Source organism: Heloderma suspectum, chromosome 4 (assembly GCF_057233095.1).
Source record: "Heloderma suspectum isolate Gila_16-S chromosome 4, 16-S_ref, whole genome shotgun sequence".
Classification (NCBI taxonomy): domain Eukaryota; kingdom Metazoa; phylum Chordata; class Lepidosauria; order Squamata; family Helodermatidae; genus Heloderma; species Heloderma suspectum.
In genome coordinates this window covers 167,620,104-167,646,682 of record NC_139461.1, presented here as the reverse complement: position 1 = coordinate 167,646,682, position 26,579 = coordinate 167,620,104, and the positions used below count along the sequence as shown (strand labels likewise).

The 26,579-nt window shown below is 44.1% G+C and overlaps 1 protein-coding gene across 1 annotated transcript in view; it reads right to left on the bottom strand.

Annotated features, from left to right (window-relative positions):
* TNN (tenascin N) overlaps window positions 1-26,579 on the bottom strand; it is a 61,326-nt gene that overhangs the window by 2,428 nt on the left and 32,319 nt on the right. The window contains exons 6-13 of the mRNA XM_084851199.1: window positions 22,157-22,420; window positions 20,862-21,125; window positions 11,105-11,235; window positions 9,536-9,668; window positions 7,275-7,426; window positions 6,075-6,171; window positions 4,399-4,566; window positions 2,882-3,045 (exon numbers count right to left, since the gene is read on the bottom strand). Coding sequence (XP_084707325.1) covers window positions 2,882-3,045; window positions 4,399-4,566; window positions 6,075-6,171; window positions 7,275-7,426; window positions 9,536-9,668; window positions 11,105-11,235; window positions 20,862-21,125; window positions 22,157-22,420 — 1,373 coding nt within the window. The remainder of the gene's footprint in view (window positions 1-2,881; window positions 3,046-4,398; window positions 4,567-6,074; window positions 6,172-7,274; window positions 7,427-9,535; window positions 9,669-11,104; window positions 11,236-20,861; window positions 21,126-22,156; window positions 22,421-26,579) is intronic.

The following is a 26,579-nucleotide window of genomic DNA, read 5'->3' as shown; positions in this document are numbered from 1 at the left end:
AATCCCTATTCATGTTGATAAAGAAAACAATCTCACACCAACCATATCATTGTTCAGTTACTGTTAAAGCCTGTAACAACTTTGTGCATTAGGTCCCATGCCAAAACCTTTCAATAGGTATTAATGAGTTGTCAGACTCTAAATAAATAAAATAACAGTAAATAAATACAATAATAAAATAAATACGGTAAGTAGTTAAATAATAAATAAAATAAATAATAATAGCAGCAGCACTTGTGACCAAGGCACTTTGCATGCATTATCTTGTTCTAATCTTCCCAAAAATGCTGCATGGTAGATCAGTATTACAAGACTTCTGTTGTGTGCGTAAAGCAGGGCCGCAGAGCCTCTTGCAGGCCAAGGGCTGAATTTCACTTCAGAGAAGCTTTCAAGGGCCACATTCCTGTGATGAGCGGGGCCAAAGGCCAAGGGGTGGGGGCAAAAAAACAAAAAACACCGTTGTATTTCAGCTCCAAGCCCTTCCTGCCAGTCACTCAGCCTCAGGAGAGGCATGTCAACCTTTCAGAATGGGCTAAAAACTGCACAAAAGTGAGGGAACCACCAAACTGACGGAAGCAGGAATGGTGTTTCCGTTTTAGATTATTCTGGAAAAAAAGTCTGAAATGAGAGTGCTCTTGCTAAAGTTGTGAGAATTTCAGTTTCCAGATTTTCAAATACCTATATATAAGAAAGTTCATATATAGTGCAAGGATCACAAGCTGAATATAAGCCAACAATGTGATGTGGCTGCAAAAAAGGCAAATACTATTTTTGGTTGCATTAATAGAAGCAGAGCTTCCAAATCTAGTTCCCCTCTACTCAGCACTGGGTAGGCCTCATCTGGAGTGCTGTGTCCAGTTCTGGGTGCCACACTTTAAGAAGGATGCAGACCAACTGGAGAGGGTTCAGAGGAGGGCAACGAAGATGGTCAGGGGACTGGAAACAAAGCCCTATAAGGAGAGACTGAAAGAAGTTAGCATGTTTAGCCTTGAGAAGAGAAGACTGAGGGAAGATATGATAGTGCTCTTCAAGTACTTGAAAGGTTGTCACAAGAGAGGAAGGCCAGAATCTCTTCTCGAGCATCCCAGAGTGTAGGACACGGAACAATGGGCTCAAGTTGCAGGAAACCAGATTCCGGCTGAACATCAGGAAAATGTTAGAGCAGTATGACAACAGAACCAATTACCTAGGGAGGTGGTGGGCTCTCCCACACTGGAGGCATTCAAGACGAGGCTGGACAGCCACCTGTCAGGGATGCTTTGACTTGGATTCCTGCATTGAGCAGGGGGTTGGACTTGATGGTCTTATAGGACCCTTCCAACCCTACTATTCTATGATTCTATGATATAAATGAAATATATAAACATAAATTATGAAAATAAAACATAAATTACATCATATCAAAAATTGTACTAAGCACAACTCATGGCCCCTATGCACAGCTGTGTTCACAGAAGGGGATCCCCACAGCGTTCGATGGAATCTGCTTCCCTCCTTCCCCCTTCACCGCTGGTGATTCTCAACTGGGATCACACTTACCTCAATGAACCTGCCATTACCTGCTGTGGGAGGCATGTACAGATCTCCCATGGGTAGATCCAGCTGGTCTGCTTCTTCCCAGGGCCATGTGTTCAGAGAATACTGTACACAGAGCAGGATGGATCATGCCCACTGTTTATTTTTTTATAATATTTAGCCATATTAGCCATTGTTATGACTTTTGAAAGCAAACCTTTTGGCTTTGGTATTGCCAAAAGGGGATTGCCAATGTGAGTATTGGCTTATTTTTTCCAGATGTTTTAATTTAATACAGGATTGTGTTTTTGCCCCCACCCCCAGCTAGGTAAGGGCACGCTTCAGCCAAAGCTAAGCACTTTAAAGTCCCATTGATTTTAATTTAATGAGAGAGGTTTAAAGCATATGTTTATCTTTCTCACTGAGATTAAAGTCACATCAACATGATTAACTTTGGCTGTATCACATCCTATAGGTTGTTCCTACAGCTTCAGCATTACAATTATCATGTATTTAAATGACAGAAATATTTTTCCTTCACAACCAAGAAATCAAAGGCATGAGATGGACCCCAGAGCAAGGACTTCCATGTCCCCAACAGATGCCATGCTGAGATATATATATGCTGAGCTGTTGCAGCAAGGGCAGTCTACAGCAGAGTGTTATACTACGTTATCTACAGACTAGTTACTGAGTGTGAACCATTCAGCTCTCCTGCAATCAGGAAATAATTAGAACAGTCATTCGGTCAGTCGCTTCCAACTCTTTGTGACTTCATGGACCAGCCCACGCCAGAGCTTCCTGTCGCCACCCCCAGCTCCCCCAAGGTCGAGTTTTGGTTGATTAATCTTGACTAAATTTGTATAAACTTCCATACAGGTAAAATCAGTAGTTCTAAACAAAGAAGCATACTTAGTTTTTAGATAATGCAGACATGGGTCACATTAGGCATTCTATTAGAAGAGGCATTCTCTACTATGTGGGGAAAAAAAGAAAAGAAATGACTCTTTGAAGTTGGTGCTTGCCATCCACACTGCTTTTATTGAAAATAACTTAAATTTTATTTTTAAATCTGCTGCCAGATTAATGGGAGGGGCTTTTAGTAGATTAAAGGTATTTTAATTGATTAAACGGAAGTGATCAATTAAACATTGCAGTCCTAGTAATAAGAATTCCTTACACAGATTCAGTCGAGAGATGACAGAATAAAAGGCTTCCATATTCCATTCCCTGCACAGTTAAGGAGGTTCCAAACACTTCACAACCACTACAAGGAAGTTCCCTTATGTTGCCATTACTGGCAAGGTGATATGCAGTTGAAAAGGAAGGAAAGAAGAGGAGGTCTTGTACAGAGCCCAGTACTCACCTCGCTGTGCTTGTTTTCTCCATATTTGCCATTGAGGTTGGCCAAGTGGCAGTTCTTATACCACCAGCCACCATGGTGTGTTATTGCACAGTTGCTGAGCGCGATGTCATTGTCCCTGTCCCAGGTGGTAAATTTCCAGCCATGATGGTAAGTCATGGCATCCCCTTCACCAGGAGAGAAAGGGAGCATTAGAACCATGGGGGATCCCTGCTTCACGGAGACATTTGATCCCTGACATGAAAGCTGGGAAGACATGCCTTCACAGGAGCTTTCTACATCCGGGTGCCCTCCAGATGTTTTGGACCACAACTCCCAGCATTCCTGACTGGGGCTGATGAGAGTTGAAGTCCAAAATGTCTGGAGGGCACCAGGCTGGGGCGGGCTGCCTCAAAAGCATCAGAAATACAAAGGAACATCTGCCAAGGTCCAGCTTATACAACTGCATTGCAGCCAAGCAAAAAGAAAATGGATAAAAAAACCCTTGCACAACATTTTGTATAGCTGTTTAGACGGATGTTGGAAATGATGGCAGACTTTATTCATCATTAGTAATCATGTGTGGCTATACAGAAATACTGGAAGCAAATCGTTCAAAATATTATAGTATATTTACTCCCACTGAATTAAATAATGGCCCTTATTGCTCTTCTTAAAGGAATAATTAGTAATACATCTAGACAGCCAGTGTGGTGTAGTGGCTGGAGTGTTGGACTGGGAGTCGGGAGATCCGGGTTCTAGTCCCCACTCGGCCATGAAGCTCACTGAGTGACTTGGGGACAGTCACAGACTCTCAGCCCAACCCACCTCATAGGGTTGTTGTTGTGAGGATAAAATGGAGAGGAGGAGGATCATGGACACTGCCTTGGGCTCCTTAAGGAGGAAAAAAGGCAGGATATAAATGTAATAAACAAACAAACAAACAAACAAATAAATCTGCTAATAGCACCGAAGTACCAAAAGCCTGGAAATTACTGAACCCTTTACTGACAGAGGAGTGATTTCTGGGAATTTAGGAAATCATTACACTGATGAAGTTACCAAAGTTGGTTAGAGTAAGAGGTGGCTGCAAAGATGTTTTTCCATGAAAATGATGTATTACCTATTGAATAATTATTTTGGTTGGATAGCAATATAGAAATATTACTGGCACCTAAATTAAGTATCAGGATCATTTGCTAATGTTTCGTAAATGTAATATGGTTTATGCTATTTTGTCTTGTTATATATACTCTCACTTATATAAGTGTTGCCTTGTAGATGAAACTCTTTGTACACATATATATGTTTCTATATTAATAAAAAGGTATGGAGCAGAGGGGGGAAGAAATACAAAGAAACGTCTGTCACTTTCTATAGAAGTATGTTAATAAACTGTTTAGACTCTGCCACCTTTAATACATCTGGGGCTAATCAGCTCCACGCAGTGCTAGCAAAGGAAGACTTGCTGATTCATGATTCCTTGAACAATGCTGTAATGCAAGCTATTATGGCTAGCAGAAGTAAAGATCTTTCCTTACCAGCGGTGCCTCTGTACTTTCCCACAGCAAGCCTATATCTATCTCTGCTAGACCCCACCTGGAAGAGGTCATAGGCAGCATACACAGACTCGTTGTGGGTTCGCAAATCCACCCTCAGCTCATACGGAATGGGGGCAGCGCTGGTGAGTTCATGCAGCTTTTCAAGGCCTAAAAGAAACAGTCCAGAGTAAAATACCTATTGCAGGGTTGCAAACAGTCACACCGCTGATACACTTTTGGCAACTAAGTATTATTTCCAGGCAACCAGGCAAGAAAGCTTTTGTGTAGACAACATAAGAATATTATGTAGCAACTTCAATGTGCCTGGTGCTTTGCACTAAGTGACTTAGAGCGCAATCCTATGGAAGTTTAGACAGAAAAAGGCCTGCAATTCCCAGGATGCCCCAGCCAGAAAGTAGGCCTGCAACTCCCAACATGCCCCAGCCAGAAAAAAGGCCTGCAACTCCCAACATGCCCCAGCCAACTATGCTGGCTGGGGCATGCTGGGAGTTGCAGGCCTTTTTTCTGTCTGAACTTCTATAGGATTGCATCCTTAAATGATTCATATAAATCCTTCAGTGTCACATTGCAAATGATGTTCCAGATATATGTAATTAAGATAACTGGTTCTTCCAACTAGATAACAGACCCGCCTTCCCCAGCCTGGCACCCTTCAGATGTGAGGACTCAATACCTTGATCCCCTTACTGCCGGTATTAGACACAACTCCTCTTTAAGCAAAATCTTATTTTTATTGGCAGGACAGATTATTTTGTGACATACGACACTACTAAATTTGTTATATTGGCTCTAGGGAAGAGGAAGTGTTTTATCTCAATAGATGATAATATAGGTGGGAAGGTTTGAGGCCTACAAAGGGGAAAATGGTCAGTCTTAGAGGCTTGGAGTTTTCTGTTGGGAGCAGGTAACCCTGAGAGGAGCAGTTTCATTCCTCCGGTTAACTGCCAGTTTCATTTCTCCACTTAAGTTCCATTTCTTCAGGTTTGAAGGAGTACTCTCAGTTTCTGTACATGAAAGAAAGATGCCACCTCTGCCACTGCCTCCTAAGCAGGGGAAAGCACGAGTAGAGGGAGAGCCAGCACAGGGGCGGGGGGAGAGCAGGGAGCATACAGAAGCAAGAAGGAGAGCAGGGGGAAGAGCAACGAGAGGGAGTGAGGAAGCATGCTGGGGCAGAAGAGCAACGAGAGGGAAAGCCTGGGGAGAGTACAGAGCCACTGGGTCTTCTTGTCTTGGCGTGCTGCTAAGGAGCATGCCGGGCGCCAGAGGAGTATGCGGGAGAGACCTCCCTCCTTTCGCTTGTGGCTGGAGAGCCTGCCACTGCTGCTGCTGGAACTGGAAGAGAGGGAGAAAGCGCCTTCCCTTTCCCCACCCCCACAGCACTGCTGCTTTTGCTGCCAGCCCAGCTAGTAAAGCGTGGGGCTTAAAGGGAAGGGGCAGGGAGGGCGGAGGGGGAGGTTGGCTTCATGGGGAGGGGGATAAATTCGGATTGACTTTGAAATGTCTAGCTATTTCCTGGGGTGGGGAGAGAGTTCACCCACCACCAGTGTTGACCAGAAAGACTGGATTATCTTAATTACCATCTATCCCTTGACAGTGGTTCTTTTACAAAGCTTGCTCAACCTTCCCCAATAACATACAGAATGCAGATACAGTACCAAGCCAAAATTCCCCACTAGGATCTCCAAAGCCTTCGACATAATTCCTCCAGCGCTTAAAGAAGTCCAGCTGCCCTGTGTTCCTCCTCTGAAACACCTGCAGAAGTAAGCAAGAGCCAAGTGATTTATCTGGTTCATTGAACACTTATTTCTAAATACTGGATATCAATGATAAGATTATAGATGAAAACTGAAGATAAAAAGGCTCATAAGACTGTGGGCACAGAAATAAATACGTAAACTGAAAAGGACCAAGGCAGTGTAACTATGAATTTATTTATTTTTCCCCCATCTGAAATTCTCCGTGGCTTTGGGGGTTCCAAATCATCTGGACTTGTTTGTGGAACAACCCTAATGCATTAACAATTCACTGCTCTTCCTTTTTTTTTATTTCTGGACTTGATTCAAACCATTGCACTTGTGCAGTTTGCCACAGTTCAAACCATTACACTTGTGAAATTGCACAATTGCACAAACCATTGTTCAAACCATTGCACTTGTGCAGTTTGCCACAGTTTCTGGTTCATGTTTTGCCCCCTTTAGACATTATCAGTGTGCATGAGCACATACAAATCACAGGAAAATTAAATCACAGGAAAAAAAAGAATGCTCCTATGATCTCTTCATGACCCCTTTTTGTGCAGAGTTTTAATCAATATGCTTGTGTACTCATGCTCATCGGTAACCTGTAATGGTGCAGTGGAGGGAAAGAGTTATGAACCGAAAACTGTGGAAAACTGCACCGATTACAACATTAATTTCAAAAAATATCCAGGTTAAACCTGAAGGTAGGCAGACCAAAACATGGGGCAGAGCCAGCTCACGGAACAATAATGAAATGCATGGGGGGCACCTATGCATACCTAACAGTGAGCATTCGGAACAGTCCGAAATGCACTATGGCTCTGCCTATATTGTGTTTCTGCTGGTCACTGCTAATTCCCAGGGAACATCAAAGCTGTGGGATGCAGGAACTCATCCTCACTTCTCATGATACTGGCTACGTTTTGGGGCAGGGTCCGCAGAGACAAGAAATGTGCTTTTTGTGCAGTTGGTTACAATGTCAGCAGCAGTGGGGAAGTTATAGTATACACACAGTGAAAAGGGCAAACTCGGTGCTGGGGATGCTTGGAAAAGGATGGAGAAGGAGATGGTGTTAAACGCAATGAGAGGAACAGCGCCCTCCTGAGCAGCACTCACTATCCATCCACCTCCATCGGTGGTCATGTCGCAGTACACCTGCAGGGGCCTGTTCATGTCACCGTTCAGATAGATGATGTATCTGCCGCTGGCGGAATGCCCATTGTGCTGAGTCTGGCTGCAGTCCGCAGGGTAAGGGTAGCGTACGCTGACTGCAGGAACAAAGCAGATAAAAAGCCACATTAGCAAGTCCAGAAAGAAAGGCAGAAACACCAAAGGGTTTTTGAACAGACAGTAGCAAAAGGAGGCCAAGGCAAAGCGACACGGGCAACAAACAACAGAGGGACAGCAAGGAGATACAAAGGCAGCAAGGCGCAGACAGGAGCAAATGTAGTTCTATGAACCAAGCCTGTGAGCTTTTTCACATGAAGCTTTTATCCCGCGATTGAGATGGCTCCCTCACAGAAGTTTGCAGGCTCTTTACATGACGCCATGATCACTCAAGGCGTCTCCTGCGCTAAATGCCCTTTGTTCCGTTTTTAAATTGATCACAGATAATGAGCTATCAAATTACCCTGTTGTGTTCCGCTTGAGTTCCCTCCGTGAAAAGAGGAAAAGCAGCAAGAAGAGGAGCGAGATCAATGAAAGATAATGGAAGACTCAGATATGGGGAGAAGGGGGGGAAGGGAATGGGGGGACAGGAAGCGGGTGAAAAAGGGAGTCATCGTGATCCTGCATTTAAAATGGAAGCAGAAATCCCAGTTTTAAATGCAGGATTTTAGGCTGGTGTAGTGATGCCCTGGCTGCAGTCTTATACACACTTCCCTGGGAGGAAGTCCCATTGATGTCAATAGGACATACTTCTGAGTAGACATGCATGAGATCGCACTGCAAATATGTGCGGCTGCATTTGTTCTCAGTCATCCGTTTCTCTTTCCTTCCCCCCTCCGCAGTCTTTTCCCTTACCAGTTTTAGACTGTATGCTCCTTGAGGACTTTCTTTCTTTCTAAAGAACTTGCTGAAGAACACACCAGCTTTAAAGCTGGCTGCTCATTATTAGATAACTGATTTGTGTTTGTCTATTTAATTCATAAGTATGCCAACATTTAAAAACATTTGCACGTTTTGTTGACTGCAAGGTTCCTTTGACTCTTTCACTAGAGACAGGCTCTTGGATACATTTTCAAATACTGAAATTGCTCAGGATGTGTTACTGTTGATAGGAGTGTTGTAAGTTTTTCTTATATTGGACTGTTGTCCCACAGTATTCCTACATCTAGCGGCATCAACAACATTGCATACTGTATCCCCCCTTTCCAACTTTATAAGTCTTTATAAATTATGCAGCATCTGAATGAAAAGGAGATCAATGCTTTCCAGTTATGGTCAGAGATTCAAAGTTATCTATGATTCTCTGTGCTGGTAATAAGATCCTCTCATCTCATTCTCAAGTGGGGCTTTGCAGACTGTTAGCATCCTTAAGTGCATTTTCCCACAAGAACTTCTCAAGTATAAACTCTGAGAAAACTAACATTCTGGCCAAAGACCAACCCTCCGAATCAATCTATTGAACAAGTCAAAACTCATCATTACACTGAGTTATTATTTTCCAATTCTGGGTGGTCAGCAGCCACATCTAAATGCTGTAAACCTTAAAAGCTAGACAACAGGTATGTGGTACTTTGAAATTCTGGAATACCTATGGAGATCTGCAAATGCTGCCAGTTCCCAAACTGTTAAATTTTAGCCTTATTCTGAATAGCCACTGCTATTCAAATCTGAGATCTGGGTTGTTGTTTTTCATCAATTGTGGAATTCTTCAGAACAGATTATTACACCTACAGTAATCCTCAGATCATCAGAAACAGTCTGCCTCTCAAACCTAAAATACATACTAACTGGTGATAGGGAAATTTGCCCAGCTTGAGTCAGAATTGGGTGTGGTAAACTAACCGAGCTATATTAAACACACTCACACACAGAGCTCAATTTATTCTGAGCCCAGTTCAGGCCCCATCACACTCCTGATGACATCATCAAATTCTTGGTTATAAAAAAATGAATAGTTTGTTTCGTAGTTATGTTTTTCGGTTGCATATTTTCCTACTACGATTCCATCCGGTGCAAATTACGTCTTCCTCAGGAGACCCTGAGAAGGAGGATAAAGTCCTGAAATCTTCAGATCAAACTCTGAGACCAGGCAACCCTACTCTTTGACCTCAAGTCCTCTTTCCAAACCTCTGTTAACCATTTACCATAACTGCCAATTTTGAGGACAAGCACCATGTCACGGACATCTTGCTGCAGTTACCAAGGCCTACCTGTAGAAAAGGTGGTGGATGCTTTTCGACTCCAGCGGTTTCCCTTAAAAGCTGTAATATATATGGTGTACTTAGTACCCCGACTAAGGCCTTCTAGCACAAACTTTCGGTCATTCGGACCCAGTCGCACTTCCTGCCACACAAAAGGAAGGAGAGGCTAAAAATTAGATTCCACTCAGAATTCTGCTCCAGCCTATCATGTCCTTCCACCCATTCTTTAGTTATCTGCCCCCTGTAAGAGCTAGGCTGGAGAAAGGAAGATAAATTATTGATAAACACCAAAACCTTTTGGTGATCTAACAAGGGAGATGAAAAATTCAGTTTCTCTAGAGGGTTAATTTAGCCTCATACTGTCGGTACTTGATGAACAGTCAGGTTTATCATGCACAGTATGCATAGAATAAACTCCAGCCAGTATTTATACCCCTAAAACACAGGTACAATGCAAGTAAAATTAAAAGCCTCACTTTTAGCCTCTGAAATCACAACTGTTCTTTAACTGTTTTTAAAAGGCTGTTAAATATATCCTTTTATTGTTTTATATCGGTGCTGATTTTAAGATTGCTTTGATGACTGCTGCTTCTATAATTGTCTTTTAAGCAGATTCAATACCTTTTTATTGTTGTATAGATAATTTTGTGTGTGGGCTAGAAAACTTAAATAAAATGAGGCAAAAGGGCCATCTTGACGATATCAACTACCTGTCAAAACCTTGTGATGATGAGGGCACAGAAAAAGGCACTCTTCATAGTTGCTCTACTGCAGTTATGCTGCTTCCTTCCCCTACCGGGTTTTCTAGATGCAGGGCAAATATTTTAGCTTGGCTTTTAATGGCCAGGTTTAAGCAGTTATTTGGCTGGATTTATAGGTGTGTTTATATCATGAAAATACTTCCATCTGGTATTTTACAGTCCGTTAAATGGTGAAATATTGTGTTATCTCCTAAATACATGGGACATGGCAGACTAAAAATCAGAATGAATGAGGGAACTTCTCCAGCAATTACAACAGAAGACTACATTTGAGAAAGGAGGTAGGTATTCAGTGTTCCCACATCAAGTACCATAGAAAGTCTCTACAACAAGGGACTTCCTCCTTGCCAGAAAAGCCCTTAGAGATGAAGCGCTTTCTTCTCTATGGGACTCATTGCACCAGGGGTGGCCCTCTAGATGTTTTGGCCTACAACTCCCATCATCCCTCACCACTGGCTATGGCAGATGAGAATTGTAGGCCAAAACATCTGGAGGTTCACCGGTTGCCCACCCCTGCATTACACTTTTCAGGAGTAAACCTTACCAAAATAATTTTTTAACCATACGCCTAAAAAATGTAAAATTCGAATGTGGGAAACAGGTTTGGAAGGTGCATGTTTTATACAGGTACGCTTGTCAGAGAGCCAGGATTATCTGTGGTTCCCTGTTGAGTGTAACCTCGGTGGCAAATCTGGGTTCACTGCTGTGTGATGTCTGAAATGGCCCCATGAGACCTTCCCACTGAAAAGCATGTGTGTTTTTGAACTGCTGGGTTGACCAATCTCACATTCACTCATGTAGCAATTTACAGACTTACCCTGCTGGTGCCATCTGGCTCCTGATAGGTGAGAAGATAACCACCAATCAGAGCATCAGGTGGTGTCCAAGTGACCACTCCGCTGGACTGTGTCGCATCTGATACACGGACATTCCGGGGAGGGTCAATTTCTAGGGCAAACACAAAGCAGGCGCCAGTGTGAAACTCTCAGAATGGTTTATTGTGAGAACTTGCAGAGAAATGAGGTGTACATTTACATTTGCCCTCTCCACATTCATAAGATGAGCTGAACAAGCTGCCGAAAGTCCCATGTGTTCTCCCTCTTTCCCTCAGCATTTGGACATTCCAGGGTCAGTCACAGGTGGCACTGGTAGGAGAGAGTATTAGAGGGCTCTGGTGCTTTTACAATGTTTTACTACTCAAGATGAGCAGCAGAGAGCAGGCAAATCCCAAAGCAGACAGTCTTACTTGTAAAAAGTATTCATAAAGCCAGTGCATAGAGCAATCACAGTCTCTCCAAGGGCTCCTTCACACGGGGCTTTTTTCCTGCTACGGAGATTGGTTACTCACATTAGTTTGCTGGTCCTGTACACAATGCAGTCCTCCTCCAGGGCACCTCCCACTCTTTGTGAGCTCTATTGTATTGTTTTCGATCACAACGAAAGTCCGGCATTTTCCCTCCTCCCACCACGAGCCAATGTAAATCGGGGTATACTGTTTAAGGTCGCTTTATTGCAAACAAAACAACAGCGCCACCTAGTGCCTTTGTAATGAAACACATAGAACTTATCGAAAAGTTTAGGGTTTTTTGAGAAGCCATGTGGAAAGAACCCAATCTAATCCCACAAAGATTCCGGAAGCAGACGCCCCGGTAAATTGCAGGATTTTTAGCCTTGTGTGATGTGGGTCCAAGCCTGCTTTCAGGCCAGTTATATCCAGGACCTCAAGACTTGTTTTTTTGTTGTTTTTTTCAGCCAAGATACAAATTGCAAAAAACTGTTTCCTTCAGTCCCCAACCCAGGCAGGTTGGGGATGTCACACATTTCAGTGCCTCAGAGTAATGTGACCAGTCATCCAAGGCCACAACGCGCATTCCTTCCGCTATCCAAAACCATTTATGCTATTCAGTAAAGGGCATTAGCAGAGTAATGAAGCAGGGGCTAGAACTGCAAATGTAGTTTCAGAGATAACTGAGATTAGATTGTACATGGCAGCCTCAATGAAAGGCAGTGGAGGAAGGCTGAAAGCTTGAGTGGAGGAATGCTGGAAAAGTAAGAGGAAAGGGACCATGCCCATATCTCTTTCCCCTCTGATGGTGAAGCAGCTTGGAGGAACCATTTTGAGCAGGGAAATGGCCAGAGGAGAGATGGCAAAGCAGCCTCTCCCCACTGCCGTCGTGCCACGCAAATTCACCAAGATCACTTTTGGATAAAACTACTACTTCAACTACTGTACTACGACTTTCTCTTGACTTTCTCCGTGGTGGCTCCCAGCTCTGGAATGCACTCTCCAAGGAGGCTCACCTGCAAGTCTGGAAGGCAGCCTCATCATGACCACAGAGGCAGTCCAATTGTGAAGCACAAAAGCCAGGCCTGCCCATCTTTCTATAGTAGCCTCTAGTTGAGCATGAGGCAAGCCTTTTCCATGGGCCAAAGAAAGGAGGCCACGTCAATGGATGTTTTGCCAACCTCCTGTTTAACTGACTCCTGAACTACAGCCGTTGCAGAGGAGGGGAGCAAACCGGATTTGCATTTAACTAGTGTTATTTCAAGCCCCAAAGACCAAGAAACATGACCTTATTTTACCATAACCATCAGAGCTCCAAAATAACAAGTATTGTGTACTGAAGGAGCCACCAATTGTCAGCGATAGAGCTGACGCTTGGCATGCCCAAGTTGCCAGGTTCAATCTCCAGTTTAAAAGAACCTTGGGTGGCGGGCCTGAGGAGGACTTCTGCCTGAGACCAAGAGAACCCGCTCCCACTCCACGTAGACAACACTGAGTAAGCGGGACAACAGCCTTGCTCAGAATAAGGCAGCCTCATATGCTTATTATTAGATGTTGCCATGGCAACAGGTTTAGGAATATTTAGGGATACAGGAAGCTGCCACAGACCAAGGCAGACAATTGCTCCATCTATCTCAGTATTGTCTGTACAAGCTTTGCCCAGCCTGAAGCCCTCCAGATAAGTTGGACTGCAAGTTCCTAGCCACCATGGCCATTAGCAAAATACATTGAGAGACAGACACTGGGCATTTCTACATGAGGCTTTTATTGTGCCCTCATGACTGGTCACTCACAGTTCTTTGCGGGTCCTTCGTATGACGTCATCAACCTCCAGACCCCTCCTGTGCTTTCTTGCCATTATAGAGGTGAAAATCTCAATGGGGATAACACAATAAGAGATTTGATTGTGCTTTGAAGGCCAATATATTTCCAGTTAATTTCTGGAATCCCGCTTTATCACAGTGCCATCTAGTGGCTATATAATGAAACATATAGAACTTGCCCACAAAGAAACCCCCCGGAAACAACCACATGTGAAGGAGGCAATTTTAATCCCTCAAGGAATACAGAAGCAGAAGCCCCGGTAAGGGTGCAGTGTTTTGAATCTCATGTGGAGAAGCTCATTAGTTTTTAAGAGCGGTTCCCCATAGTATGCTCACACATTCTTTTGTCCCACTGTTGCCTTTGGCCAAACAGGTTTTGTAGGCTTTTGAAACAATAAGAAACACACAGAAAAACTCTGTTTACCAGAGGCAAACGTGGCATAAATGACCACATTAGTTGCGAGCTGTTTCAAAACAAAAGCCTTTCATCTACCTGCAGCCTAAGTATCCTTTTAGGACAGCTTTCCCCAACCTAGTGCTCTCTAGACTTGCATGACTTGCTCTCTAGACATGCTCTCTAGACTTGCTCTCTAGACATGCTCAACCTAGTGCTCTCTAGACTCTAGCTGGCATGGCCAATGGTCAGGAATGCTGGGAGCTGTAGTCCAAAACTTCTGGAGGACACCAAGTTGGAGGAGACCATTTTAGGGTATTTCCCCCACTACCCTATTTCCACATGAATTGCTCTAGCAAATACTGCCTGTAGACTGTGCAGCCCAGTTCCGATACTGCGTCTTGCCTCAATTTGTGCTCCACTTCTTTTGTTAGCACAAAAATTAGCATCTCAAGAAATGGGTACAAATTTTACCATGTACATGAACGTTCTAGCAATGGTCATTTGAACAAACATTCATCCCTGTCCTTTTATCAAAGATCTTTTAATGCATATTTGTATCGTCTGGACAACCACCACCACCACAACTGGGCAGGACACTGTTGCATATAACATTCGCACAAAGACAGCTCCAGGCCCAGAGGTGTTTCCAGTATAAAATCCTTTGACACAAGGGAGGCCAGAGGAAGGAGGGACGCAGATGATGGGTTGGATGGGCAAGAAAAAGCTTTCCATTCAGTTATATATGTACTTAGCTTAGGGCATCTCTACACCAGCCTAGAATCCTGCATTTAAAACAGGGCTTTCTGCTTCCATTTTAAATGCAGGATCACAACCACTCCCTTTTTCACGTGCTTCCTTCCCCCCACCCCTTCCCCCTCCTTCTCCCCGTATCTGAGTCTTCCATTATCTTTCATTGATCTCGCTCCTCTTCTTGCCACTTTTCCTCTTTTCACAGAGGAAACTCAAGCAGAACACAACAGGGTAATTTGATAGCTCATTATCTGTGAACTACTTAAAAATGGAACAAAGGGCATTTCGTGCAGGAGATGCCCTGGAGGGACATGGTGTCATGTGTAGAGCCTGCAAACTTCCATGAAGGAGCAATCTCAATCGCAGGATAAAAGCTCCATGTGAAGGAGCCCTTAGGCACTCCCCTTAGACAGGGGAGAAGGACTGAGGCTGCATTCCTCTGCACACTTACCTGGGAGTAAGCCCCACTAAACACAGTGAGATTAGTTCAGAGTAAACATGCACTGGATTGCACTGAAATTGTTACACCAAAGGTCTCATACAAGGGGTGGATTTTGGAGGAGAGGCATGAAGGAAGAGAGGCACCAGCATGGGAGGGAGTTCTTGGGAGGGAGTTCCAGACCCAGGGAACAGCAAGGGAAGAGGGGCGCAGTTATGAAGGACAGCAGGAAGCTTTCAGATGGAGGAAGGTGGTGGAGGTGGTGGAGGTGGAGGCACAAAGGGTGGGGCAAGGATACATGCTGTGCAGAAAACCACCAATGGGCCTTACATTTTAATCCTCCCCCACATCAGCTTTGTACATCCCAATCTCTTTTACAATCTTCCAGATAAGTCATCTTTCTTTGCACACCCCACCAAAGTTGTTGTTGTTGTTGTTGTACAGTCATTCAGTCATGTCCGACTCTTCATGACCCCATGGACCATAGCACGCCAGGCCTTCCTGTCCTGCGCTCTCTCCTGGAGTGTGCTCAAGTCCATATTCATTGCATCAGTCATGCTATCTAGCCGTCTCATCCTCTGCCGTCCCCTTCTCCTTTTGCCTTCAATCTTTCCCAGCATCAGGGTCTTTTCCAGGGAGTTTTCTCTTCGCATTAGGTGGCCCAAATATTTGAGCTTCAGCTTCAGTATCTGTCCTTCCAATGAGCACTCAGGGTTGATTTCCTTTAGGATGGACTGATTTGACCTCCTTGCAGTCCAGGGGACTCGTAAGAGTCTTCTCCAGCACCACAGTTCGAAAGCATCGATTCTTCGGCGCTCAGCCTTCCTTATAGTCCAGCTCTCACAGCCATACGTTGCTACTGGGAAAACCATAGCTTTGATTATACGAACCTTTGTTGGCAAGGTGATGTCTCTGCTTCTTACTATGCTGTCTAGGTTTGCGATAGCTTTCCTCTCAAGGAGGAAGCGACTTTTAATTTCATGGCTACAGTCACCATCTGCGGTGATCTTGGAGCCCAAGAAAATAACATCTGTCACTGCTTCTATTTCTTCCCCTTCTATATGCCAGGAAGTGATGGGGCCAGATGCCATGACCTTCGTTTTTTTAATGTTGAGTTTCAAACCAGCTTTTGCACTCTCCACTTTCACCCTCAACAAGAGGCTCTTGAGATCCTCTTCGCTTTCTGCCATTAGGGTGGTATCGTCTGCATATCTGAGGTTGTTGATAACTCTCCCAGCAATCTTAATTCCGACCTGTGATTCATGCAACCCGGCGTTTCTCATGATGTACTCTGCATATAAATTAAATAAGCAGGGTGACAGTATACAGCCTTGTCGTACTCCTTTCCCAATTTTGAACCAATCGGTTGTTCCATGTCCGGTTCTTACTGTTGCTTCTTGGCCCTCGTACAGGTTTCTTAGGAGACAGCTAAGGTGGTCTGGTACTCCCATCTCTTTAAGAATTTGTCACAATTTGTTGTGACCCACACAATCAAAGGCTTTAGTGTAGTCAATGAAGCAGAAATAGACGTTTTTCTGGAATTCTCTTGCTTTCTCCATGATCCAGCGAATGTTGGCAATTTGATCTCTAGTTCCTCTGCCTCTTCAGAACCCAGCTTGTACTTCCGGTAGTTCTCGGTTCACATGCTGCTGAAGCCTAGCTTGTAGGATTTTGAGCATAACCTTGCTGGCATGTGAAATGAGCGCAATTGAACGGTAGTTTGAACACTCTTTGGCGTTGCCCTTCTTTGGAACTGGAATGTAAACTGACCTTTTCCAGTCTTGTGGCCATTGTTGAGTGTTCCAAATTTGTTGGCATATTGAGTGCAGCACTTTAACAGCATCATCTTTTAGGATCTTAAATAGCTCAGCTGGGATACTGTCATCTCTGCTAGCTTTGTTGTTACTAATGCTTCCTAAGACCCACTTGACTTCACTCTCTAGGATGTCTGGCTCAAGTTCAGTGACCGCACTATCATGGTTATCAGGGACATTAAGATCTTTCCTGTATAGTTCTTCTGTGTATTCTTTCCACCTCTTCTTAATCTCATCTGCTTCTGTTAGGTCCCTGCCTTCTTTGTCCTTTAGCATGCCCGTCTTGCACAAAACATTCCTTTGAGATCTCCGATTTTCTTGAAGAGATCTCTAGTCTTTCCCATTCTGTTGTTTTCTTCGATTTCTTTGCATTGTTCATTTAAGAAGGCCTTCTTGTCTCTCCTTGCTATTCTCTGGAACTCTGCATTCAGTTGGGTATATCTTTCCCTTTCTCCCTTGCTCTTCGATTCCCTTCTTTCCTCAGCTACTTGTAAAGCCTCATCAGACAGCCACTTTCCTTTCTTACATTTCTTTTTCTTTGGGATGGATTGAGTTGCTGCCTCCTGAACAATATTACGGACCTCCGTCCATAGTTCCTCAGGCACTCTGTCTATCAGGTCTAATCCCTGAAATCTATTCCTCACCTCCACTGTATATTCATACGGGATATGCTTTAGGTCATACCAGAATGGTTTAGTGGTTTTCCCTACGTTCTTCAATTTAAGCCGAATTTTTGCAAGAAGCAGCTCATGATCTGAGCCACAGTCAGCTCCAGGTTGTGTTTTTACTGACTGTATGGAGCTTCTCCATCTTTGACTGCAAAGTACATAATCTGATTTCGATATTGACCATCTGGTGATGTCCATGTGTAGAGTCGCCTCTTGTGCTGTTGGAAAAGAGTGTTTGCTGTGATCACCGTGTTCTCTTGGCAAAACTCTATTAGCCTTTGTCCTGCTTCATTTTGTACACCAAGGCCATGCCTGCCTGTTATCCCAGTGATTTCTTGACTTCCTACTTTAGCATTCCAATCCCCTATGATGAAGACGACATCTTTTTTTGGTGTCAGTTCTAGAAGGTGTTGTAGGTCTTCATAGAACCGATCAACCGCAGCTTCTTCGGCCTCAGTGGTTGGGGCATAGACTTGAATTACTGTGATGTTGAATGGTTTGCCTTGGATTCGTACTAAGATCATTCTATCATTTTTGAGATTGTACCCCAGCACTGCTTTTCCCACCTTTTTGTTGACTATGAGTGCTACTCCATTTCTTCTACAGGATTCTTGCCCACAGTAGTAGATATGATGGTCACCTGAATTAAATTCGCCCATGCTTGTCCATTTTAGTTCACTGATTCCCAAGATGTCGATGTTCAATCTTGCCATCTCATGTTTGACCACCTCCAGCTTACCTTGATTCATTGATCTTACATTCCAGGTTCCTAAACAATATTGTTCTTTACAGCATTGGACTTCCTTTTCACCACCAGACACATCCACAGATGAGTGTCCTTTCGGCTTTGGCCCAGCTGCTTCACTCTTTCTGGCACTACTTGGAAATTCCCTCTGCTGTTCCCCAGTAGTATATTGGACACCTTCTGACCTGAGGGGCTCATCTTCCGGCGTCATCTCTTTTAGCCTTGTGATACGTTCCGTGGGGTTTTCTTGGCAAGACTACTGGAGTGGGTTGCCATTTCCTTCTCCAGTGGACCACATTTTGTCAGAACTCTCCACCATGACCTGTCCGTCTTGCGTGGCCCTGCACGGCATAGCTTATGGCTTCACTGAGTTACGCAAGCCCCTTTGCCACAACAAGGCAGTGATCAAAGTTAGGAGCGCCTAAGAACAGAACCCAGCTATATATGCACATACTTGGCATTTCAAAAGTCTTCTCCCCGTTCCCCGCCCCTAGCAATCAATCCCAGTAACTGTGAGCGAGGAAAACGTATAGACGGTAAACAGGTTATATTGCCTGCAGCAGAGGGGAACAGGCGCAGCAATGTTCAGTGCATGTTAGTCAGCTTTGGACAGCAGAGGGTGCTGCACGGCACCAAATATTTCTGTCCTCCTCTCACTCGACCTCGGCATGTCAGTATGTCTGTGATCAGTATTAGCACTGCTCAATACATGTAGACTGGATGAACTGCATGAATGCATTCAATCCCCAAAATAAGCACCACGCAGACAGGCACTGCTATGGGTCTGTAAAAAGCATTTTATTCCTGCCGGTACTGGGCGGATCCCACAAAAATATTTTCCAGACTAGCAAACACCATGCAACATAGAAGCAAATTGCTTCAGTGACAGGGAGCAAATCGCTGCTGTGCAGAGGAAGAGCTGACTTCAGGTCATTAACCTTATTAATCTCTGTTTCTTTTTCCATGGTCCCTGGGGCTAGTGCAGCATTTCCTGTTCTCTGACATATTGCGGCTTTAAATAATACTTCATCCTCATCTTTTGGATCTTCACCCCTAACACAGACAACAACGGAGGAGGAGGAGCTCTCATGGGATTAATGCCACACCGATCCAGCTCCTGAGATGACTCATTCAGCACTCACACCAGCATCAGTGCTAAAGTGTTGTGCCAGTCCTTCCACTGGTTTGTGCACAGACCTGCAGCAGGTTTTATTAGCAATTTGCAGTGTACTAAAATGAGATTTAAAAGAAAAAGAGAAGCAAAGTGATTTGACCTAAGCCTGTCCTTTTCATGTATATAATTGTCCTACTCTTTAAATTACCTGAGGGATGCTGTAGTACCAAGTTGGTTGCTTTTTGGCCTGAGTGTCAGTTCTGTATGTTAACTCTTGTTTTCTGTCTGTAAACCCTGTCCTTTTGGCCTATAAGTAAAGTAAACCCCATTTTGGAAATTAAGTACACCTGTGTTATGTATCCTTATTGGAGATTCCTTGCCCACAGTCTTCCCTTGCGATCCTTGCTCCTTCCTACTGTATTCAGATTGATAAAGTTTAAGGACCCTCCATATGTTCTGGACTCCCGTAAGCTCCAGCCAGTATGGCCAATGGTTGTGGAAGATGATAGTTGTCCCTAGCCAACACACACACACACACATACACACACACACTGCTCAGGTAGAGTTATTCCATCACATCAGGGTGTGATGGAGTAACTCTACCTGAGCAGTGTGTGTGTGTGTGTGTGTGTGTGTGTGTGTTTTATTCCTTTAATAGTGGCCATCGGGAGAACAATCACGAAATGTAGAGCAAAGTATGCAGATTCACCAAATCCATCACCAGCCACCTCACAGATCACTCCTCCCACCAGGTGCGTTAATAGCACTTCATCAGTCCACACTAAACAGGCTGGTACTGTAATTGCATTTAGAGTCAGAAACGTTAGCACAAGCCAGGTCTTCCAAAAGATGGGAGGGCAACATAGAACATACTGAACCTGAGGATTTGACAGCAATGTCATCCTGATTCTCCATAATAACTGTGAGTGAAAAAAGGATGGAAATTCTGCTACAGAAACAACGTTCATTTTTATCCAAGGTATTTTGGTGCCAGAGGCAAAAAATCAAAATGGCACCACCCTTCCACTAATTAACGTGGAGCCCAATCCACCACAAAGTTCTCCGACGTCATCACAAGCACTATCCCCTGGGTGCCCGTGCCAGCCATCTGCATATCTGTTGCAGCTGGTTAAGTTGGTGGGAACGGCCTTGGCTTGCCCTGGTACTGACGGAAGCACTACACAGAAACTTTTTGGACAGCAGACCAGGAAAAATCAAATGTGTTCCATGGGCTATGACAGCATGGCTGTGCAGGATCACGGCCAGTTGCCAGCATCCACTCTCTGGAAAGTTACCCTCTGTAGAGAGGAGCCTTCCCCAACCTGGGGCCCTCCAGATATTTTGGACTGCAACCCCCATCATTCATGACCATTGGCCATGCTGGCTGGGCCTTATGGGAGTTGTGGTCCATAACATCTGGAGGGCAAGAGGTTGGGGAAGGCTAGTATAGAGACTTTGTACCAGAACGTTTGAAAATTTCAAAGAAAACAGAGTAAGCCTGTCATTTCCCCACCACCCCACCCTACCCACTGAAGTCACCTGTCACAGTTTTTGTGCTTGTCCTCTTGCTCTGCTGGCTTCCCTTCACAGCCGAGACGTAGAGGACATACTCCATGCCCGGCTTCAGTCCAGCTAAGGTGGTGCTGGTCTTGTCCTTCCCAACTGCGATCTCTCTAGTTTCTCCATCAGCAGAGGTATAGCTCAGGATGTATCGGTCTGTAGGAGCTAAGGCCTTGTTCCAAGAGATGGTGGCTGTATTCTCTGTCGTTTGGTCTGTTTTCAGGTTTGTAGGGCCATCTATTTCTGTGAACCAAAGTGTAAGCATTACCATCATTTTCTTTCAGTATCCATTGATTCTTTCAGTAACCATTGAGTACATAGTCTCTTCTTGAGACTTCCAGGTGCTTGCATGATTGGCTGGTTTTTGGTTTTTTACAGAAAATTATTTTGTTATGGGTACACTTGCCGGCAGGTTTCAACAACTATGTCTCAGTAGTTAAATCTCATGCTTGCTTCTTGATGCCTGTGGACTGAATTAACTGATAATTAAAAGAGAGGGGCAGGGAGAGATCTGGGAAGATGGCATTAGCAAGTTGTATTTGACAGTGCAAAGAAACTACTTCAGTAGAAAAAACAAAGAGTCTTGTGGCACCTTAAAGACTAACAAATGTATTATGGCATAAGCATTCACAGACAATAGTCCACAATACACTAAGCTTCAATCCACTAAAGTGTATGCCATAATACATTTGTTGGTCTTTAAGGTGCTACAAGTTTCTTTGTTGGGTTTACTGCAACAGACTAACATGGTTACCCCTCTGGAAATACTTCACCAGAATGTTTGTCAGACCCAGCTCCTGTCAAGGAAAAGACAAGTTATGGCAGGAGCACTCTCCACAAAAACCATAGTGAGCCCAGCTGAACTGGAACCTTTTATATGGTTCTGGTAGTATCACATGACCATCTCTGGGCAATGGCAGTTAAGAGATTCTGTACTGGTCTGGCTGATTTCTGTACAGTTCCCTCCATAGGCCAGAGCGCGATAATGAACCTCCACCTGATATCCCTCTGTTTCCTAGTTCAGAACCTGCTTTGGTTTCTCTGGAGAATGTTGTGAAAAACAATCAACAGGACATTTTGTGGATCCTCCAGCTTAATAAGCTGTAATTTACCAGGCGTGCCACTGTAATTCTGATCTCCCTCCATGAATTGATTCAGCAACTTTAGAATGTCTGAAAACAGCTTCATACTGAATCAAAATGTGAAATAAAATATAGTGGGAAAGGAACGAGTGAGATAGAACAAGATTTCATAATACCACATATATGGGCTACCTGTTTCAGCTTTTGTGCTTGCCTTCCTGCTCTGCTGGGTTCCTTTCACAGCCCAGATGTAGATGGTATACTCCATGCCTGGTTTCAAACCCATCAGGGTGGTGGTTCTCTTGTCCTTGCCCACAGACATCTCTTTGGTGTCACCATCAAGTGAGGTATAGCTCACTACATATCTATCTATGGGCGCCTGGGCCCCATTCCAAGAAATGGTAACTGTGTCTTCTGTCACTTGGTTGGTTGACAGATTAGTTGGGCCATCAATTTCTGCAAAGGGGAAAAGAAATTTTGCTTAAAACAATGTTTCTGGCAAGGTTTCTCGGAACCAGGACCAACGCATTTTTGTGCCTGAGGGCATAAAAATCCAAATGGTACCCCTCACTCCTACCAATTAACAAAGGACACAAGCCATCCTGACAGAAATTAATGCCCGAGGCCACTCAGTGAGCTTCGTGGTTGAGTCGAGCCTTAAACCCAGACCTCCCCAGTCCAAGTCCAACCTTCTAACCACTAGACCACCTTCATGAAGAGCATACAGACACTTGTACACAAGCTCTCTCAGGTGTTTTGAGAGCTTTTCACATCAGAAATTGTGACAAAAATAGCTCAGGTAATATTACTCTGAAAAAGAAGGGAAGCTTAGGAGACAGCAGACAGTTGTCTTTAACTGTGACAGAAGATCCATGTCAGTTGCACAAAGAGAAATAGAAAAGTCAGCACTAACCATGCAGTTGCAGTACTGTGGCTAGCACCGCTAGCATCTTCAGGGCCTAGACACAGAGGATGGGAGAGAAGCAGCTACCATATCAACTTGAGGGCAAGCCTCTTGAGAATACTCTCTTGAATAAGGAAGATTTCATGACATTATTGCACTAACTATTAGGCGGAGTTCAGTGGCGCTACGGTAATCTGAAGTAATATCTGACCAAGACATACAATTCACTGTGGAGTAAAACTATTCCCAAATCATACTAGTTCAAACTAACAACGGGGGATTGGATATATGAATGCTCCCTCATAGGGGTAAAAGCTCTAAATGTAAAAAACGAGCATATCAGGGAGAAGGCTAGGCTAAAAACCCTAACCTTGACATGCTAGTTTTCTATGTGCGTTTGGGGTTTTGTTTTTTAATATGGGGGGACATTCAGTCACATGACTACCCTAGCTGTCTGTACATGGCACATGACAGGAATGATTTTACACGTGTAAAGCTATTGCCTAGAGACCACAGGTCTTCAACTGGTGGACTGGGACCCATAAGTGGGTCATGCCCTGACCTAGGCTGGGTTGCACTAGCACCACATTCATTTTCTTTGTTGTTGCTGCAGCAGCAGCATTTCTTTTAACAGGAGAGGCGCGGGGAGGGAAAAGGTTGGTCAGATACCAAATAGGGCAGAGTTCCTTTCCCTTTAATAGTTGTATAGGAAACGGTATTTTGGTAGGTGCAGCTAGTTTTCTCACCTTCATGATTAGCTGAACTTACCAAAATTCCCTCTTTTATACAACTATTAGAAATATAAGAAGACTACCCACCATGGCATCTAGTCCCCCTGAACTGAGGTGGAGAGAAAGTGGCAACACGTAAGACCCTGAGAAGAAGGATAAAGCCATGACACCTCAGGTCAAATCCTGTACGGTGTTTACTTCCAGATGCAAACTAGGAAGCTTGTCAAGACTAGTCCAGGCTCTGGTCTCTGTGCTGGTGGACACTTTGTGGTGAGCCAGGGGGCAGGCTGGACCTTTCAGGTTCCAGGTGTCTCCAGCCCCAGGCAGCCCATTGGGTCTCCTTGACGCAGCTAAAAGGTCACATCCTAAAAGGCTGGAATGCCTTTTGCCTATTGCTTCCAATACTCCCCCTTTCTTCCTTTCTCCTTCCCCCTGCTCGCAGTGAGAAGTAACTTACTGCAGTAAAGTGATAAAGCAGAGAAATGATTTTACATAACAATGGAGAAACTACAGAATATCAAAGAAGCACAACATTGCAACAACGATTTAAGAGAGCACTGGAGAAACAGAAGAGCACTTTAGGGCGAGTTATTAAAGTTAGCTTTTAACCCTTCCATGGCAGGGGAGAGAGATGTATGTCTTACTTCTGTGTAAACATGCACAGAAGGGGGGATATGTTATAGACTGAAAGCAGGCTACCTAAAGTGATTAAGTGTCCCCACTACTGTGGTAATGTGAAGGGTTGCTGCTGCACTACTGGGGATTTTCTCAGTGGGAATAGGAAAAACTACTCCCACTGGGGAAACAAGAGGGAATGGGGCATTCCAGGACACCGCCAGGTCAAAGAGGCACAGCCAGGATTTAATGGTGGGGGTGGGACATAGCCAGCCCCTTAATTCTTTTGTAGATATGCGCTATAATGAATCTAGGGCATCATGATAAGTCGAAATAGCACATTTGGAGCAGAAGTCTTCGCCGCTAAGCAGACGCACGGCAAAGTCCCCCAGGAAAGAACTACTCCACCTGATGGTTCCAGCTTTAATTTTAATTTACTTTAATTTTAAGTAAAATTAAATCAATGGGTCTGCAAATTTGTCCTGTCACTATTGCAGTTTAAGAGGGAATATATATATATATATATATATATATATATATATAGACACACACACACACACATATATATATTTTAATTGAGTGGGGATAGTTGGACATAGGATGGGGAGGGTGGGGGTGCTAACATACACACTGGCCAGAGAAAGCAGAAGGGGCAGAACAAGGTGAGTGTGGGAGGGAGGAAACAGGCTCTCTAAATGATGATGTGGATGAGACTCCACCCAGTAGCCACCCAAACATTTTGCAGTAAACTGCCGTGTGATCTGCTGAGAGCCCCAGGATGGCTTTGGGAGAAAGCCCCGTGTGTCCACAGACAGAGCAGATTCTACTTCAGTAAAAAGCATAGCAAAGTGGAGAGCAAACTAAACCTGTTGCCAGGATTCCCCCCAGGCTGCATGATGACACAGCAACCTGGTCTATTTTTATTCCATAATATTTTCCTCTCATCACATTGCAGGAAGGCAGGCCAGGGAACCAGAGGGAAATTTGAGACTGCAAATTTCTTCAGCATTTTTAAAGGGGATATATTAACAATGCTCAAAACAACTGAGACAATGGCTCTTGTTTCAGGTCTTAAAGGCCAGTCTGCTCTTTCAGTAAGGATGTGTTCTCCACAAAGACCAATATCAGTGGATTCTGCTCATGCTGCACCTCTGGTGGTAACTCTGAGCCTTGTTTTCACCCAACACTAATTACTCATCATTTCTTCTTTCCTGTGCTTCATGCTGGAAAAGGTAATCCCCTTATAGGGAGAAAGAGACTATAGATAATATTTTGTTACACAAGGGTATTGTAGCCCACTCTTTCTGTTGAGATGAAATAAAGTATTTACTTTGAATCCTGGAACCAATATCCCTTTTACTGCTGGCTCTTTTCAAATGGATCTACTGCTGGATCTTCCTGAAGGAACTGCTGCACAGGAATTAACCTAAATCCATCCCTGGGAAAGGGTGAAAAACTACAGTAGCAGGGAAGTTTCTGCTAGAAGTTCAGGAAACCAATGGTAAAAATAACTGTTTGCACAACAGCTCTCTACAAAATTACAAATAATGACCCAGATCCCTGTTTAGTATGGGGGCCTTTTAAATGTTACCCAAGCCATGTGGGAACTGTTTTTTCCATGAATGGTTCCCATGTGGGTGGGAAACATCTAAATGATTGAAATACATTGGCGGGGGTTGATAGGGTAGGTCTTTCCCATGGAATTGGCATCCAAGTCCCTCCCAGCAGGGTACCAATTCCATGGTCAGAGCCTGTGTAATTACACCCCCCACACACCAATCCACATGGTCATGTACATCTTATGCGAGCTGTGCTGCTGCCACTCATGGAAAGGTGACCTCTAGAAAACTAGAGGTTGCCTTTCCATGAGTTACTATCTGGTGATGATCAAGAGCACAACCAATCCTCCCTTGCCTTGCCTACCAGTCAGAACGTTAGCCTTGGCCTTTTTTGCTCTCCTGGCTCCCTTCCTCTGGCCGGAGGTAGATGATGTATTCAACACCTGGCCACAGCCTTGCCAGGATGGTGCTCCACTTCTCCTTATCCACTTAAAAAAAAAAGTGGCAGCTATCCCTATCAGCTGAGGTGCAGACCTTTTTTTAAAATGAACAAACAAGAACTTGGACTTTAATCAAGGCTGCTTCCACATTTGGTTTGAGACAAACTTTACAGGTGTGGAGTTAAGACATTCAGAAGATAACCACCAATCAGTCGCTGTTATATAGGGTATTTCGTTATTTTGTAGCAGTACAATTTGCAACAGAAAATGTGCGCTCTTTCTAAGCCATTTTTGTTCTTACAATAAAACCACTGGACAGTTTGTATTGTTGGCAGCACAGAGTACACATTTGGCTTTATACGTATG